Raw genomic sequence first — 18981 nt, 5'->3', positions numbered from 1 at the left:
TTGAACTTATAAAATAGACCTTTTCCTGTTAATTTCAAAAGTGATGATTGCTCATTCATTTATTATGAGAGATGTAGAAAATAATGAAGAATTATTTCATTATGACAGTTTATCACTTAGAAGTGGGGAGGCAGGGAGAGAGCATAAAGTGGAGGGCCTGAAAAGCATGCATGGGAAAATCTACACGTATCCCACCCATCTTATGTGGAATTCCCCAAATCCAACCTTGGTTCTTTTCCTTTGTTCCACAGTTTGGTCCCTAGTCTCTTCCACCCTCCTTGGACCTACCCGCTTTGTTCTGTTTACTCTCCTACCACCTTGGAAGTCAGCGGAGGCTTAGGTATCTGATACCATAAATCAACACAGCTCCCCTGCGTACATCCCTGTTTCATTACTGGGCATTTTTGTTGTTTGTTCACTTCGTAGTTTTCATTAGATTTTCTTGCTGGCTTTCTCAATCTGATATGGTAAAAAGGTAATTTTTTAATTCTTTTGCCCATGAAAAAATATTTTTCTGATTATAAAAGTAATATATGGTCACTATAAAAATTAAGATGATATAGGACATGTATAAAGAAGAATATGAAAATCATAAATAATTCCACAACCAAGAGATCATAGTCCAACTATGTGAGTTTTCATAGATACATTTATGCCTTTATTTTATGCATTTATATATGTTATTTTGCAGCTTCTTAAAATTTGGCAATATCATGACATATCCAATATCATGGATATCTTTTCGTGTAAAAATATATGTATTCATATCATCAGTAGAAATTCTGCAATTTATTGTAACACTTGAATTATACCATAATGTAACCAATTCCCTGTGTCATTGGACATTTAGATTGCTTTTAACTTTTAAAAATCATGAAATATTGCAAACATAGAATAGAGTAAGGGAATAATAGAACATCCAATATACCTACTATTGATACTTAGATGTTAATATTTTACCATTTTTTAAAGAGGAAATAAAATGCCACCAATTCCATTGGAACATTATTTTTATTCTTCCAATTCCATTCCCTTATCTTCCCCCTTATAGATAATCATTACCCTGAAATTTATGTATATATTTTCCATTTAATGTTATAAAACATGTTACCTTATATAAACATCTATAAACACTATTGTGCCTGCTTTTAAACTTTGTTTGGTCAGGCTTTTAAACTTGCTTTTTTCATCTAACACTATATTTGAAATTTATGTTATTATATAGTCTTAATTCATTTTAAAGAATAGTACTCCATTTTATAAATATGCCACAATTTATTTTTTTATTCTTTTGTTGGTAGATACGTAAGATGTCAGTTTTTTGCTATATAGTGTTGCAGTGAACGTCCTTAAAAATGTCTCCTTGTGTACAGTATAACTAAATGCCATTTCACACTCATCAGGTTAGTGAAAAAAAAAGTCTTTCAGTGGCTAGCAAGGAAATGGGAAACTTGTGTATGGCTGGTATATGAGTTTCTGACCAATTTGGAGATTTTGATAGTATATTCCTTCTTCTGTAAGTGAGAGTTTGCCGTGATGAAATAATTTATTTTTCCCACATTTAGTATATTTCTTATTTCATTTAATAAATAAGTCAGTGATCATCACCTTTGAAATTAACAGAAAAACTAATACCAGTACCAACACTTATTATTTTGTATTGTTCTCCCTACTTTTATCTGTTTACCTGCACTACCCCTTCGTGCTATTTGCCATTCTCTTTGAATACTGAATATTGAAATAATTTCTGTAGTTAGGATCTGACCATTTCCATCAGTAATTTTAAGTCCTGACACCCCTAATCAGATTGATAACCAGATTATATTCAACTTTAGTTAACTATCAATAGATTGTGCTCAACTATGACTGAGTTATGATGATAACATTGCAAACAGCAGATGATATAGTGAGTAATGAATGATCGAAGGTCTTTGTTTCTTTTTTTAGAAAACAGTGTGTTTTTGGCTTCATTACAAAACAATTCCTTTTACTCAGGTTTCACTTTTGTTTGCAAAACTGAAGGAGAATTTCTTTGCTGTCTCTTAAGTTTTCACAGATTTACTTTCTGTATTTGTTTCTGAACTTTTTTGTTATCAAAGATTTTGTTAAGAATTCTGTAACTGATTAACACATTTAAAGCTTTTATGTTCTTAGAGGATCTGCCAAGCACTACAGAATACAAAATACTAATAAATATTCCTTACTGGCGTGTACTGATTATATGGCAGTTTAGAAGACCATCTTACAGGACATGTAATTACAGTGTAAGCTCAATCCACTTAAAATTCCTCTTGTTTTTAAAGATACTATCTTGTTGGATGTAGCAAGTCCCACAAGTATACCGGTGTTTTGATCTTCTAAATTTCGACTCTGTTGGTTCAGACTGAAGTGAGAATTCTTGATTGTTTTTTTTTTCTTAAGAATGATAATGGTGTGCCGTGGGTATGCTGGTGGAGCGGTATGTAACATATTAACTAAAAGGTATTGTCCACCAGAGGGCGCATTTTGTTTTCTAAAATGTCAAGGTAATATCCACTGAGTGAAGCAATATCTGTATATGCTGAACGAGAAGCATGTACCAGATGGACTTTTCTTCATACAGCTTGACTATCGTAAAATCAAAATCCTGACAACTACTTCTATGTTAAGTAAAACTCAAGGCTACAGTCTTTAAATTTTTGTCAATTATGTTGTAATTTTTAAGATTTAAATTTGACAATAGAAAAACCAAAGGATTGTCAACCAGATCTCTTATGATTTCTCTTTATTTAAATCTTTCAACATCAATTTGAGTGAAAAAGGAATTGTTGATCTTAGTTCCTAGCTTTATCCTAGACACCATGATTTATTGCCCCTCGTCTCCTTTTTTTCTTTTTAACGATAAGATCACTAGCAAATTATTTATGTCTACAGATTAGTTTGAAGTAGTAAACTTTGGGAGAAGATATTTGTTAATTTACATTAAATGTGAAATTCTATTTGCAATCGAGTTAATGTTATTTTGATGATATAAGGAAAGATATAGTAGATGTTCAGCAAGATAAATTATATTTAGATAGGATGGCCAATACTCTAAAACCAAGAGGTGATCAATTAAGCGTTTGGAATATATTTCTACCTACCCAGTGTGATCTAGGAAACAAAAAAGAAAAAGGAGGAATGCATCTCCATCAGATAAAAATGTCTTGTTATCTGCAAAAACAGTAGTTATCCCTGGTGACAGTGGACTGGAGCCTGTGCAAAGGAACTGTCCACTTCAAGAGCATTCATGAGACATGTGTTTCTAGATGACCTTGTATTAGGTGATATATATATTCAACAGATATTACTTTTTTGGGTAAGAATTTAACAAACAACATTAATAGTAAAAACAGGAGTAGTTAAGGTACAATCATAAGTCATGCTAAAAACCGTCTGATTCAGTGACCAGCCTCACGTCCTCATGTTTTGTTAAGTAACGATTTTATTGAGATATAGTTCACATACCATAAATTCATCCATTTAGTTTGTTTCAATGGCTTTTGATGGTGTCCTTTGAAGTACAAAAGTTTTAAATTTTGATTAAATTCAGTTTGTCTGTTGTTTCGCTTACTGTTTATGCTTTTGGTAGTATCATGTCTAAAAAACCAGTGCCTAATCCAAAGTCATGAAGATTTATGCATGTTTTCTTCCAGGACTTTTATTGTCTTAGTTCTCAGATTTAGATCTTTAATTCATTTTGATTTAATTTTTATACATAGTATTGGGTAGGGACCCAATGTAATTCTTTTGCATGTGTATATCCAGTTGCCTCGCCACCACTTGTTTAAAAAACTATTTTTTTCCATTGAATTATCATGACACCCTGGTAAAAAACAAGTCAGTTGATCATAAATATGAAGGTTTATTTCTGGAATCTGTATTCTACTCCATTCATCTATATGTCTGTCTATATGCCAGCACCATACTGTTTTGATTACATGGCTATATACTAGTAAGTTTGAAACTGGAAAGTGTGGATCCTCCAATTTGTTCTCCTTTTCAAGATTATTTTGGCCTTTCTGGGTACCCTGGATTTCCGTTTGAACTTTAGGATCACCTTGTCAATTTCTGCAAAAAAAAAATCCAGCTGGGATTTTGATACAGATTGTATCGAAATTCTACATTTATGGAGTATTGTCATCCTAACAATATTGTCTTCTGATCTGTGAACATGAACCCTTTCCATTTATTTGGATCTTCTTTAATATCTTTTAACAAGGTTTGTAGCTTTTAGTATACAGGTCTTGCATTTCTTTTATTAAATTTATTACTATATATTTTATTATTTTTACTATTATAAATGATATTGTGTTCCTGGTTTCCTTTTCAGATGGCTCATTGTAAGTACATAGAAATACAAATAAATGGATTTTTTATATTGATCTTGTATTCTGCAACCTTGCTGAACTTGATTATTAGTTCTAATTATTCTTAAGTGGATTTCTTAGGATTTTCTATGTGCAAGATCATACCATCTGCAAATAGAGATAATTTTACTTCTTCCTTTCCAATTTGGATGCCTTTTCTTTTTTTCCCCCTCACTGCCCTGAAAAGAACTGCCAGTACATTTTTGTTTTTTATTTTTAAAATTTATTTTGTATTTTTACTTTTTTTTAATTGAGGTATATAGTTGATTTACAATGTTATGTTAGTTTCTGGTGTACAGCAAAGTGATTCAGTTACACATAGATACATACATATGTATGTGTGTATTCTTTTCTAGATTCTTTTCCATTATAGGTTATTACAAGATATTGAATATAGTTCCCTGTGCTATACAGTAGGACCTTGTTGTTTATCTGTTTTGTAGAAAGTAGTGTGTATCTGTTAATTCCAAACTCCTAATTTATCCCTCCCCCTCTTTCCCCTTTGGTAACCATGTTTGTTTTCTATGTCTATGAGTCTGTTTCTGTTTTTGTAAGTTTCATTTGTACCCTTCTTTTTAGATTCCACCTATAAGTGATATCGTATGATATTTGTCTTTCTCTGTCTAACTTCACTTAGTATGACAATCTCTAGGTCCACCCATTTGCTGCAAGTGGCATTCTTTTGTTCTTTTTTATGGCTGAGTAATATTCCATTGTATATTATATATGTACCACATCTTCTTTATCCATTCCTCTGTTGATGGACATTTAGGTTGCTTCCATGTCTTGGCTATTGTAAATAGTGCTACAATGAACATTGGGGTGCATGCATAATTCTTTTCGAATTATGGTTTTCTCCGGGTATATGCTCAGGAGTGGGATTACTGGGTCATGTGGTAGTTCTATTTTTAGTTTTTTAAGGGACCTCCATACTGTTTTTCAGTTTACATACTGACTGTACCAATTTACATTCCCACCAACAGTGTAGGAGGGTTCCCTCTTCTCCACACCCTCTCCAGCATTTATTATTTGTAGACTTTTTGATGATGGCCATTCTGACCGGTATGAGGTGATACCTCATTGTAGTTTTCATTTGCATTTCTCTAATAACTAGCAATGTTGAACATCTTTTCATGTGCCTTTTGGCCATCTGTATGTGTTCTTTGGAGAAATGTCTGTTTAGGATAGGTCTTCTGCCCATTTTTTGATTGGGTTGTTTGTTTTTGATATTGAGCTGTATGAGCTGTTTGCATATTTTGGAGATTAATCCTTTGTCAGTTGCATCATTTGCAAATATTTTCTCCCATTCTGTAGGTTGTTTTTGTGTTTTGTTTATGGTTTCCTTTGCTGTGCAAAAGCTTTTAAGTTTGATTAGGTCTCATTAGTTAAGAGGATTTCTAATTTGAGCCTTCTTTATGTGATTCACCTTATAAAAATTGAGTGATTACCAACCATATCAAATATTGTGGAAGTATGTGCACTCAAAATCATTGCAGTTTTGTGAGAGTATTTTTTCTCAGTCCTGTCTGAACAATTTTACCAATATGAGTAGATATAAGAGTTATATTCAGTATTTATAAACTGAAAAGTTGATAAATATAAAACCAGGAAGGGGAATGTTACACTAGGATGTACTCGAGAGTAACAAGTACTTTAGTTACATCGAAATGGTTCGATGCTACCATTTCCCTTCTTGGCACCTGGTATTTTCCTCTTTAAATAGTTTGAGCTTTTTTTCTTTTCCAAGTGTATTTGTTTAGCACAAATATCATAATGGAAATAATAACTTTAAGGAATAATCTGTAGTCCCACTAATCTCACCAAAATCATTTTCTTTTTGTGTTTATATTAAATTTGAAAGACAATGTTTTGAAGAAAAGGACCATCATTTGAGTCAGCTCTAGGTTTGACTCAGATTAACAGTGGAATGTTAATTGGGCATGTTATCTTCTTTGACGCTTAAGTGTCTTCTCTGAAATGGGAATGATAATGCCTTTGTGATCTGTGATCCTCAGTTGTAACTATAAAGCTATCTGTGTATTCTGGGACTTCAGTTTAGTAATGATAGTTAACAACAGCAACAAATAACTTGGAACACCAGTTGTCTATAAACCACCTTGTGGACTTTTATACTATCTCATAAAAGATGCTGGGATTATAGGAGAAAATAGGAAGGTATAAGAAAAAGAAGAAAAAAATATAAACAGAATGCTAATGATTTTAATAAGCACATAAGTTCTGTCATAGAAGTGGTGATAATATTAGCACAATGCCAAAATTCTTAGAGTGCTGGGCTGAGAATAGGGAAGCTTTGAACTTAGTTTTGGTTTAATTCATATCTTTGTGAAGATGAGCAGTGTACTAAAATGGGAAGAAGCTGGACTTTTGGGTCAGAGTTACTGGACTTCAAATTCTGGTTCTATCACTGGGCAAGTTATTCAGCTTCTTTAGGTCTACCTATTTGTCTGTAATAGTACATATCCAGTAGACTACTGTGAGGAAAGTGGCTATTTATTATTTCCTTCCTTCTCTTATTTTGGGTTTAATTTGCTCTTATTTTTTCCAGTTTCTTTCTTTTTTTTTTTTTTAAATAAATTTATTTATTTATTTATTTATTTTTAGTTGTGTTGGATCTTCGTTTCTGTGCGAGGACTTTCTCTAGTTGCGGCGAGCGGGGGCCACTCTTCATTGCAGTGCGCGGACCTCTCACTATCGCGGCCTCTCTTGTTGCGGAGCACAGGCTCCAGACGTGCAGGCTCAGTAATTGTGGCTCATGGGCCTAGTTGCCCCGGGGCATGTGGGATCTTCCCAGACCAGGGCTCGAACCCGTGTCCCCTGCATTGGCAGGCAGATTCTCAACCACTGCGCCACCAGGGAAGCCCCCTCCAGTTTCTTTAGATGAACATTTAGGTCATTAATTTGAAACCTTTCCTCTTTTCTAATATAGGTATTTAGATCTATAAATTTTTCTCTAAATATTGTTTTAGCTGTGTCCCACAAATTTTGGTAAGTTGTAACTTTATTTTCATTTGCTTCAAATGCTTAGGGCTAATGTGGCTTACTTCTGAGGCAGGAGTCTTCTGAGGACTCTATTTCATGCTATGTGTAAAACTATTCCCAGCCCTGTGTGAACTCCAGGGATTGTTCTGTTTGCTCCTTTCTCATGGTTCTTTCTTAGTTTTGGTAGTTCCCTCACATATGTATGCAGATTATTACTCAGCCAGCGACTTGAGTGGATGCCTCTACGTATCTCTGGAGCTCTCTTTGCAGTTCGCTCCTCCCCAGTGTTGTGTCCCGCAGAATCTAGCTGCGTTGCCCTCCCCAAGTTATGAATTGTCTCCTCAACTTATTGAGACTACCAGACTCTGTTGGGTTCCCCTGCCCTGTTCTGAGACCTGGAATCTCTCCAGGCAGTGAGCTAAGGTTTTTATAGGGCTCATCTCATTTGTTTCCTTTTCTCAGGAATCACTGTTTTGTGCTATTTGTTGTCCAGTGTTTGAAAGCTGATGTTTCATATCTTTTTTTTTTTGGTTCTCTAGTTAATTAAAGGAAGAGGTTAAAACTAGCCCTTGTTATTCCATCATGGCTGGGAAGTGGAAGTTCAGCTTAGCATCCAGTAGGTAATTGATAAAGGTTAATTATCAAATCCATTAAAACAAATCACTCAAAATTTCTCATTTGAGGAAATTATTAAGATGAGTGATTTTAGAACTACGTATCAACATTGTGTAAATATGCTTTCTTTTTTTTGTTCACTTTTAATCTCAGTGCAATTAATAAACAAGTATAGTAGTCTGGGACTTTTTTTAATTAAAACTTTGACAGTTTTAGAATATTAAAATGAGTTAAATTTTGTTTCTAATGCTTGTGAGCTTTTTCAGAAATAGTGTTTAAAAAATAGTTGGTCTCGGGACTTCCCTGGTGGTGCAGTGGTTAAGAATCTGCCTGCCAATGCAGGGGACATGGGTTCGAGCCCTGGTCTGGGAAGATCCCACATGCCGCGGAGCAACTAAGCCCGTGCACCACAACTACTGAGCCCGCGCTCTAGAGCCCGCGAACCACAACTACTGTAGCCCGCGAGCCACAACTACTGTAGCCCGCATGCCTAGAGAAAAGCCACCGCAATGAGAAGCCCGTGCATAGCAACGAAGTGTAGCCCCCGCTCACCGCAACTAGAGAAAGCCTGCGCGGAGCAACGAAGACCCAAGGCAGCCAAAAAAAAAAAAAAAAAAAAGTTGGTCTGAACTACTACATTGCTGACTTAGCACTTTTAAGTATTCTTTTAACATTTTTAGTTATTATATTTTTATGACATCTTTTAATCAGATTTTACTAAATCTAAAATCTAAGTCACTGATAAAATATATAACCAGAAAAGGTTATTGGGGAGAATTCTAGCAGAGTGTACAAAGTGAGATGTAACTTTGAGATGAAGGATATTTAGTTACTGCTCTGAATAATGCTATAGATGTAATATCTAATTTGTGAGGAGGATTTTAAAAACGTTTCCTTTTAATCCAGTTAAAGCCTTAACTTTTAATTAGTATATAACTTTCAGTGATGTACAGAAAGACATGTACAGAAAAACATGCAAGGTTTGACTATCAAATTGGCAGATGTCCTGAAGCTTGGAATGATTAATATACTAATGTTTTGTCCTCGAGTCTTTTTGTTTTTTATTTTAATTAATTAATTAATTAATTTTTGGCTGTGTCGGGTCTTCGTTGCTGGGAGCGGGCTTTCTCTAGTTGCGGCGAGTGGAGGCTACTCTTCGTTGCGGTACACAGGCTTCTCATTGCGGTGGCTTCTTTTGTTGCGGAGCACGGGTTCTGTGGTGCGCGGGCTCTAGTTCTGGCGCACGGGCTTAGTTGCTCCACGGCATGTGGGATCTTCCCGGACCAGGGCTCGAACCCGTGTCCCCTGCATTGGCAGGCGGATTCTTAACCACTGAGCCACCAGGGAAGTCCCTTGTCCTCGAGTCTTAAAAGATAAGCACTGGAAAGAGGAGAAATATAGCTTAGTAGCAACATGTCAAAAATTTGTTGAAATGACTGTAATGTGTTCACTAGAAACCTAATTTAGTTTTTTTTTTGGTTTTTTAAAAAATTAATTAATTAATTTATTTTTGGCTGTGTTGGGTCTTCGTTTTCTATGCGAGGGCTTCCTCTAGTTGCGGCGAACGGGGGCCACTCTTCATCGCGGTGCGCGGGCCTCTCACTGTCGCGGCCTCTCTTGTTGCGGAGCACAGGCTCCAGACGCACAGGCTCAGTAGTTGTGGCTCACGGGCCCAGTTGCTCCGCGGCATGTGGGATCTTCCCAGACCAGGGCTCGAACCCGTGTCCCCTGCATTGGCAGGCAGATTCTCAACCACTGCGCCACCAGGGAAGCCCCTAATTTAGTTTTACCATGCATCAATAGACATATAATAAATATCTAGAACAGTTAAAGTGTGATAGTTTCTCTGTGTTGTTATATTGGTCACATCACTTATATTTAGTTTTTGGCACCATAGTGAAGTATAGTAAAGTTTAAGAACCAAGTCAAACATCACCTTTTCTGTTACTGCCTCACACAGAATAATTTTCTCTGTTCTGTGCATTTGTACTGCATGTTGTTTTTACTTTGTTTTCTCTTGTCTTAATTGGATCTGTTAGTTCTTTCCAGATATTAATTACTTGAGTGGGGACTCAGTTCTTATCTATCCATCCTAGTACTTAAACAGATCCCACATGAAATGAGACAAGTGTATTCAGAGCAGAATGTTAAAGGAGCTTAAAATAATGAGTAATGAATGGTAAGGATGTTTTATTGCATAAGAGGAGAGTAATCTCCAACTATTTGTGAAAAAAGAATTAAATGTGGCCTGTATGTGAAAGTTACTGGTAGATTTTAGAAGAATGATCTAACGAAGCATTAGAGAAAAGGGCAGTGGCTATTTTTTAACATCCTAGAAAGTTGTTGATATAAACAAATTAATCTGTCACACATTAGGAGAATGTTAGCTGATAAAGTCTGATGGATCAGTGTAACTCTTTTTGGTCTATGTTTGAATGTAAAAATTATGACAGGTTCCATTGACAACTTATCATCTGAAACATTTGTATCAAATTTTGGAATCAACCTTAACTGCCTTTTAGGCTAACATTTTGGTTTGTTCATTTTTGTAAATGTCCATTTCTCTTCTTGTTGCCCATTTTGTTCTTCACCTGTGTTTTTGGTCTGGCAGAGGCAGTGTAGCATAGTGGTTGGGAATGTAGGGTCTGGAGTTAGACTTCCTGGGATTACATGCCTGCTATATATAACTTTAGGCAAGTTACCTAACTCTTTTGAGATTTAGTTTCCTCCTCTTTAAAATAGGGATGATAACAATAGTAGTTACCTCATAGGATGATTGCAAAGATTAACTGAATTCGAGCATCTAAAGGGCATAGTGCCTGACACACAGTGCTAAGTGCTATGGCTCAACAAATGTTAACTGCTTGCTGTTGCTGCAGTTATTAATTATTAATAACTTCAGGTATCCACTAACAAAACAACTTACCACTTTTCTCTCCCTGCCTTTACTTTTATATTCTTACAAAGGGAAAAAGGCACTGCTGCCTTGCTTTCAGCATTTTTGTTGACATTATCACTGCATATACTCTTCTTAAGTTTATTCATTGTATAGTTTGCCATTCAGTTCAAACTGAAGGGACGAAAGTCTAAGGCTTTTCAGCCTGAAACAGTCTTTTAAATAAAGCCAACTTTATTGAATGATCTATCTCTTTATGACTTCATTAACTAGTGTAATTTTTCAACAAGAGTAATTTTTTCATAACGTTTACCCTGCAGTTCTAAATACATTGGAAGCATTAAAGCAAAATTATATTCAGTATGATTTTTAAGTTTAGATTATTTGAATATTCCAGTTAAAAAGTGGTAACCCAGACCACTTTGGAAAACTGCTTGGTGGTATTTACTAAAGCTTGATACTCTATGATCCAGCTTGATATCCTATGGGTCTCCTTCTGTGTACATAAACATCGTGCATATGTTCATGAAAAGACTTGTACTGGAAAGTTTATAACAGCACTATTTGTAATAATGCCTACTAGAAATTATCCAAATGCTCACCAACAGTAGAATAAATTTTGGTATATTCACATAATGTAATACTATAGAAAAATGAAAATGAGAGATCTGCCAAATATATCTCCACAGTATGGTTGCTGAATAGTAGGAATGATTCTCACAAATGCAGTATTGAGAGAAAGAAGTCTAAAAGAGAATTTGCTGTATGTCTGGTTCTGTTTATGTCAGTTATAAAATTAGGCAAAATCTAATTTAAGCTGTTAGAAGTCCATGTAGTGACATTGCTGATAGGGTGGGGGAGTAGTGACTGGCAGGGAGGATGAAGGGAACTCCTGCAGTGCTGTTAATATTCTGTTTCCTGATACAGGTGTGTTCAGTTTGGGAAAACTCATCAAGCTGAAAAATTATATTTTGTGTACTTTGCTTCATGTATAGTCATAAAAGTTTTAAAAAAATCCCCAAATATATATACCACAAACCTATTGCATTATACATTCGATGATATTGAGGTGCCAGTCTGCATACACTATTTTTGTCCAGCATCCTTGTTTTGTTTTTTTTTTAGTAAGTTTGATTTGAACATAATTGAATACAGTTGTGGAAATCTAATAGTCACAGATGAATTCTTAATTTAGATGAGCTGGTTTTTTTTCTTAATTTCCCAGTACCCCTATTTATCTGTTATGTTTATTTTATTTATTATTTTTTTAAACACTTTAATATTTTTTTATTTATTTGGCTACTCCGGGTCTTAGTTGCAGCAAGCGGGAACTTTAGTTGCAGCATGTGGGAGCTAGTTCCCTGACTAGGGGTGGAACCCAGGCCCCCTGCATTGGGAGCACAGAGCCTGAGCCACTGGACCGCCAGGGAAGTCCCCAGCATCCTTGTTTAATCATCAGAGAATTATAACAACAAAGGGCAGAAAGGTGGGCATCCTTTCTGAGTCTCCTGGACATTGGTAGTTTTCTTGGGCTTCCTACATATTGGCATAAATCGCCCCTGTCAGTAAATAGGGATGAGGAGGATCCTTGATCGCAGAGCAAGCATCCTTTTAATAAAAAGGATTAATAAAAATCCTTTTTAAATCCTTTTTAATAAAAAGGATTGGCCCTGGAGGGTGGCATGAGGCATGTGGACCTGGCTTAAGGCAGCACCTTCTTGGTCACTCTTATTTAAGGGACCAGAGAGTTCTGCCAAATTAATTGGCAAAACCCATTACACTACCCTGTAGACTTTGTGGATGAAACAAAGTAAATTTGCAGTTTTAAGTGACTTACATCTGGGGGAAGGATAGGAATTAGTAGGCTGTTTTATCAAGTTATTCTTTTTAGCATAGTCCACAGGAAAGATAATATTTAAGAATTTAAGACCTGTTTTTGGGAATTCCCTGGCGGTCCAGTGGTTAGGACTCTGCGCTTTCAACTGCCAAGGGTGCGGGTTTGATCCCTGCTCGGGGAACTGAGATCCTATAAGCTGTGCGGCGTGGCCGGGAAAAAAAAAAAAAAGACCTGTTTTTTTTAGGCTTCAATTTCCATTAATGCAAATTGGTTTTTTTTTTTAACTTTTAGCTTATGTGTATTTAATTTTCATGAATTTTCTTATGTCTAAAAATAATACATGCTTGTCATAACAGATTCATCAATACAGAAATGATTAAAAAACAAAAAGCTTTTTCTAGTTCCACTTGTAGACCCTTTTTTGTGTCTATACATACCATAAATTTATTGATTCTAAGATGCATTTTATTATCCCATATTTTAACATATCTGAAATTGGGATGTGTCTTTCCCTAGCTATCCGCTAGGTGGCAGTCACGATGGAGCTGTCATCTCCCGGACGTGGGAAATTTGGTCATAGCTGTTCGTATTGTCTTCACTTCAGTTGAGTTATATACCTTGTTGGTACTACATGGCTTGAGTTTAATTGCTGTTATAAGTGTCTTGAAAAGAACTGCACTATGTGACTTGGCTTTAAGGCAAAAAGTTAGTTTGTGTGCAGAAAGGCACAGAAAAGGCAGCAGGGAGTAAATTTAATATGAGTGAAGCAAATATTCAGTATTGGAAGGATAACCACAGTTCTATTTCCTTGCAAAGTAAAAACCAAGCACTTTATGGAATCAAGAATGGGAGCTATTCTTTGAGTAAGTGAAGGTATGCTGCATTTTATTCCTGAAACATGTGCAAAAGCATTCCCTATCACAAGCCAAGCAGTGCAACTTGCCAAAATTGCCAAAGCCTGTGGAATAGACGGTTGGTGTGACCAATTCATGTGCCATACAGGACTATTGTTGGGCACTGGGTCATAACTTTAATTGCTCACTCCTCCTTATAAATGAATTTAATGATTTTGATCATCTTTTTATGTGTTTATTCAGTGTTTTACACCTATTGAGATAGTCATTTGGTTTTTCTGTTTTAAACTATTAATACATTTTCAGATGTCAAACCATCCTATATTTCTGGGAAAGCAGCTTGCTATTTCATTTTAAATTAGTAGTTATCTTGTGGATGTCTTTTCAGTTTAGTATGTAAGGATTTATCTTATTCTTTTTAATGATTCTATTATTTTTCTATTGTATGAATATACTATAATTTTTTAAATAGCTGTCTTATTGATGTGCATGATTTCCAGTTTTTGCTATTAAAAATGATGTAGCAGGGGACATCTTTCTACATATACCTTTATATACCCAGGCTAGTGTTTCTATATAATAAATTCCTAGAAATGCTGTGCATTTTCATTATTTGAGGAAAGAAATTTAAAAGTTAATTTTTAAGAAGTGTTTGCTTGGTTTAGAAATGTCAGTCATTGTTGGAAAATATACCAACATGCTAACAGTGGTTGTCTCTGGGGTGATGGGCTTATGTGTGATTTTTTTTTTTTAACTTTAATAGTAAAAATGGAACTTACTTAAAAAAAAAAAGCAAAATGCTTAGGAAGCCAAATACTGCTTTAGAAGTTCTGGGATTGTGAGCAGTTGGAGGGTAGGAACTGTTGTAGTTGCCAGATAATTCATCTAGCATAATGCAAAACACATGGAACAGATTCAAAAGGTGTTTATAGAAGTAAGTTGAATTCATTTTTTTGAGTTTAACAGAGAGAAAACTTATTGCTCATTCTTTTTTTAGGGCTTTTTGATTAACTCAAAACCAGAGAATGCCTGTGAACCCATAGTGCCTCCGCCACTAAGAGACAATTCATCTGGCACTTTCATCGTGTTAATTAGAAGACTTGATTGTAATTTTGATGAAAAGGTAATGTTTCTTTTTTCATTTTTCTGTTACTGTTTGTTTTGTTAGCTAGTTGAAATACTCCCTTGTTTCAGAAGGCCTTTAAGAAAGTTTACACAATTCATTCAGATTAAAAAAAATAAACAGTAAGGACAAAAAGAAAATGAGGAGATGGTGAAGGCAAGAAAGGCAGCAGTGAGTTTACTTAATTCTTATTCATTTGCTATAAAATTTACTCTAAGCTTTTAGCTGCCAGTACAAAGAGGAAGACACCATCAGTTTTATGATTCGCAGTTTTAGTAAGACTGAAAATAAATAAATTGACTAGGACATGAATAATTACTATTGGTTCTAAGAATTTTCATGTGGTGGTTGGGCATCTTGAACTGTGGTTTAATAGTGGTCTTGCTTGATCTAACCTAGGAATGGAAATGTTAATCTATAGTTTCATGCCTTCACCCTTCCAGTATAACTACTACATCTGTATCTGTATCTTTGTTGATATTGGGATTTCTCTCTTGTAATAAGCTGACTCTGTCACTTGTATAAAGTTTGTCTCCATGGAGTGGGTTAAGCTGGCATTTCAGATAGTAGAACAAAGTTTTCCATAGAACTTCCCTCACTATCATCAGTGCTGCTCTAAAGGTATGGGGTTTTAGTTTTGGGGTTTTTTTTTTTGTTGTTACTTTTAGTACTGTCTTTACAATTCTGTTTTCGGATTAGCCTTGTTAAGAGAGCCAGATTGAGGCCTGTTACTTTTACCTGACTATCTCAAACCTGAGTGTCTCTCATGTATCTTAGAGAACAGATGTGGGATATTATTTCATGTACCTTCCATGCTTGATCTTAGATGATTTGTCTATTAAATAAGTAAGGCTGCCCTGACTCCTGCTGTGCCTGAAGTTTTGTCTCTGCTCCTTTCATTTCATGAAAGAAATGACACCTCCATAATAAACTTATTAAATGAATAAAGTAATCACTGTGAACGGGTTTGAAAATGTAGAGCACTTTGTAAATAATAAGTATTGTTACTATTGTATATTAATTCCAAATTTAAACTCTCAATTGCCTTTAAATGGGAAAATAGAGCTTGAAGTCAAATGTATTAGATTTCCTTCTCTTCAGGGTTGTTATGTCTTTTGAATTTAAACCATGTTAAGATTTGATCCAGAACTAAACTATGATAATTACAGGTTGTTCCAACAAAAATGAAATATTATTGTAATATTTCATTAATTTCATGCCACTGAGAAACTAAAAGTAAGCTAATTCTGCTGATTTCAAGGTTTATTGCATCATTAAGGTATGTAATTTTTGTCTCAGTCCAGTCTTCGGTAACTAGAAACTAGAATATATCTCTTTTTTTTTATAATAACTTTCTTCTTTTAGGTGGGGAAGGGAGGTGGTTCACTGTAAAATTTAGGGAAATACTGTCATTGAATATTTATTTTTGAGGGTGAAAACCCAACCCAGGAATGAATAGGAGGGTTTATTTGTCCTCTTATCCCTTTAGTGGATCCTCATCATGAGTCTGAGTACTTCTAATGGAATTTCCTGATTTAGCTATTACTCCAGCTCATCTCTTTCCACTTCCTGCCTTGAATTTTATGCTGTAGCCGTAGCACCTACTGAAATCTCTCAACTTGCTGTGTCTTTGTGCCTTTACACACATTATTTTCTCTGTCCAAGACCTCTGTCCAAGATGACTTTTATCACCTATATTTCTGACTGTTTCATCATTTAAGTGCTAGCTGAGAAAGTTACCTCTTCTGGAAGCCTTACTTTTCTTTCTACCCTCTCTCTGGCAGAATGAATGATTCCAGTTCAATGTGCCACCCTCCACTTTGTAAATACCTCCTTTATATCTCTTTATCACAGTATTATTTTTTATTATATATATTTCACTTATATGCAAGCTTATTGTGTTTAGAGTTCATGTTTGAATTATATTTAAATATCTAATTTGTATCATAGTGCATAGTAGGAGAGCAATAAAGGTTTGTTAAATCAAACTGTGTAGTGTAGTAAGCCTTCTACTTACATGTATATTGCATTCTTTAAAAGTATGTACATGTAAAAAACATGTAAAAATGTTTAGATTGAGGATTCTCATCTTAGAAGGGAAAATGTTAAAATTTTTCTTATTATAACTCACCATGGAGACGTAGTCTTAATGGATAAAGTTCTATTCTGTACATATTCTTTAACTTTGTTATTTTTCCTTCACAAATATACAACACGGTCTGTTATAGCCATTTAAGGCTAAAGATTTCATACTCATGTTGTTCCTAATGATTTCTGTCTTTGTCTCAGTTATATTACGTTTACGAGACATTAATTTACAAGGGAGACATATTGGTTTTAATCAAGGTCTGGAAACAGGCTGCATACATTTGAATCCCATCTTTATCATTTATTAGCAGTGTGATCTTAGGCAAGTTGTTCTATCTCTGTGTGCCTCAATTTCTTTATGTGTAAAATAGAATTTTAAATGTTCCCTACATCAGAGGATTGTTATGAGGATCAAATGAAATTATCACTGTTAAATGCTTATCAAACAATGCCTTGCACACAGTAAGTAGGCAGTAGGTATTAGCCATTAATGTTTTATTGATTTTTTTCATTACTGGTGTAAAATAGAATAAGGGTAAAGATGGCAAAGATGCTGACTGTATTAGGCTGAGAAGTCCCATAATCTACTGTCTGCAAGCTGGAGAATCAGGAAAGCCAGTGGTATGATTCAGTTAGAGTCTGAAGGCCTGAGAACCGGGGTATCTGATGGTGTTAAGTCCTGGAGTCCTGAGGCCCAAGAACCAAGAGCTCTGATGTCCAGGGGCGGGAGAAGGTGGATGTCAAGAAGAGAGAGAGGGAATTTGCCCTCCCTTCACGTTTTGTTCTGTTTGGAACCTCAAGGAATTTGATGATGCCCACTCACGTTGGTGAGGGTGGATCTTCTTTACTCAGTCTACTGAATGAAATGCCAGTCCCTTCCAAAAACCCCCTCACAGACACACCCCCAAATAGTATTTTACCAGCTATCTGGACATCTCTTAGCCCAGTCAAATTGACATATAAATTTAGTTCTAACCTTTCAGAAACTAAATCATTGGCTGATAAGTCACCCTGTGATATAGTAACTCATGTCAGATGAGGTGTAAAATTTTTAATTTAGCTTATAAAGGACAGTTTAATCATGCCAGTGTGTAATGTATAAAAAATAAGTTTCATAAATATACAAGGATAAGAATTATGGATCACCTATCAAGGTAGGGTGAATGGATAAGGATAAATTCATCATGATTACTGGAGAAACATCTGGAGTCTCATCCCAAAGAAGATTTCCTTTCTAAGGGTGGTCACTGGTGGATTGGCTCTTAGCTTTATTAGCTATAATCTTCAGATCAGAAATCTATGACTGTATTTTTTGGGCTTCTAAATTGATGATTAAGTTTTGTATTAAGTATGTTACAGAACCTAATTGTTTACAATTTATGTATGGTACTTCTCTTCTGAATTGCAAATAAATAGCTCTTTGTAGATAATCAGTAGTGATTCATTCATGTATTTAGCCACAATTTTATGTGAATACACTGACTTAAGAAAACAGCTCATTTTCTTATTCCTGATGTAGCATCCTGGGACTGAGTACTGAGAAAAGCTTAATTCAGCACCATACTGTGTGCTACAGTTGAGAGTAGTTGCAAGGTTGTTTTTTTGTCATGCCTGCTATCCAAAGTGATACCCAGATTATCTCAGACAAATGAGAATTGGCTCTATTTTACAGAGCTTTCCTTGGAGAAGGGAACTCTTTCCATTGTAGATAGCAGAAGAGAAAAGAAGTAAGAAATAAAATTGTATCAAGATATTTCAAATGATTAATGGTGATGGACATTTCAGGGTTTACTTTTCATAATTCTTTTGATTTTTTTGAAGACGAATATTATGCTGTAATTAAAGAAACCTAGACTTCTCTTATTCTTTCTTAGAAGTAAATGATGAAGTCAAAGTTGTGTGTTACAATAAAGGAAATGGCGGATTTTCTATATACAAACTATCCCAAGTGGTTTGTGACTCAAGGTAGCCAATAATACAGCTGAAATGCAATTAACAGTTTTTGGAGGATAGGAAATTGAATCATTTGTAACATTTTAAGATAGAGTACTGTTTAATTTTTTTATCTTTTGTCAGGAGAAGCACATTTGAGCCTTTTAATCTGTCTTGCCTTGGAGAGATACAGCAAAACTCATACTCAGAGTCAGTATTTGGATATGTGGAATGTCCAGAAGGCCAGT

The 18981-nt window shown here is 35.1% G+C and overlaps 1 protein-coding gene across 6 annotated transcripts in view; it reads left to right on the top strand.

Moving 5' to 3' along the window:
* RNF13 (ring finger protein 13) overlaps positions 1 to 18981 on the top strand; it is a 147612-nt gene that overhangs the window by 54402 nt on the left and 74229 nt on the right. For 3 of the 6 annotated variants that reach the window (XM_082394425.1, XM_082394426.1, XM_082394429.1), the window contains one exon: positions 14588 to 14713. The exons of the other annotated variants lie outside the window; for them this stretch is intronic. In XM_082394425.1, coding sequence (XP_082250551.1) covers positions 14588 to 14713 — 126 coding nt within the window. The remainder of the gene's footprint in view (positions 1 to 14587; positions 14714 to 18981) is intronic. 6 annotated transcript variants of the gene reach the window in all.

This window comes from Balaenoptera borealis, assembly GCF_965194805.1.
Source record: "Balaenoptera borealis genome assembly, chromosome: 5".
NCBI classification, from domain to species: Eukaryota; Metazoa; Chordata; class Mammalia; order Artiodactyla; family Balaenopteridae; genus Balaenoptera; species Balaenoptera borealis.
Note: the sequence above shows the minus strand (reverse complement) of the source record. Positions and strands in the feature narration are given on the sequence as shown.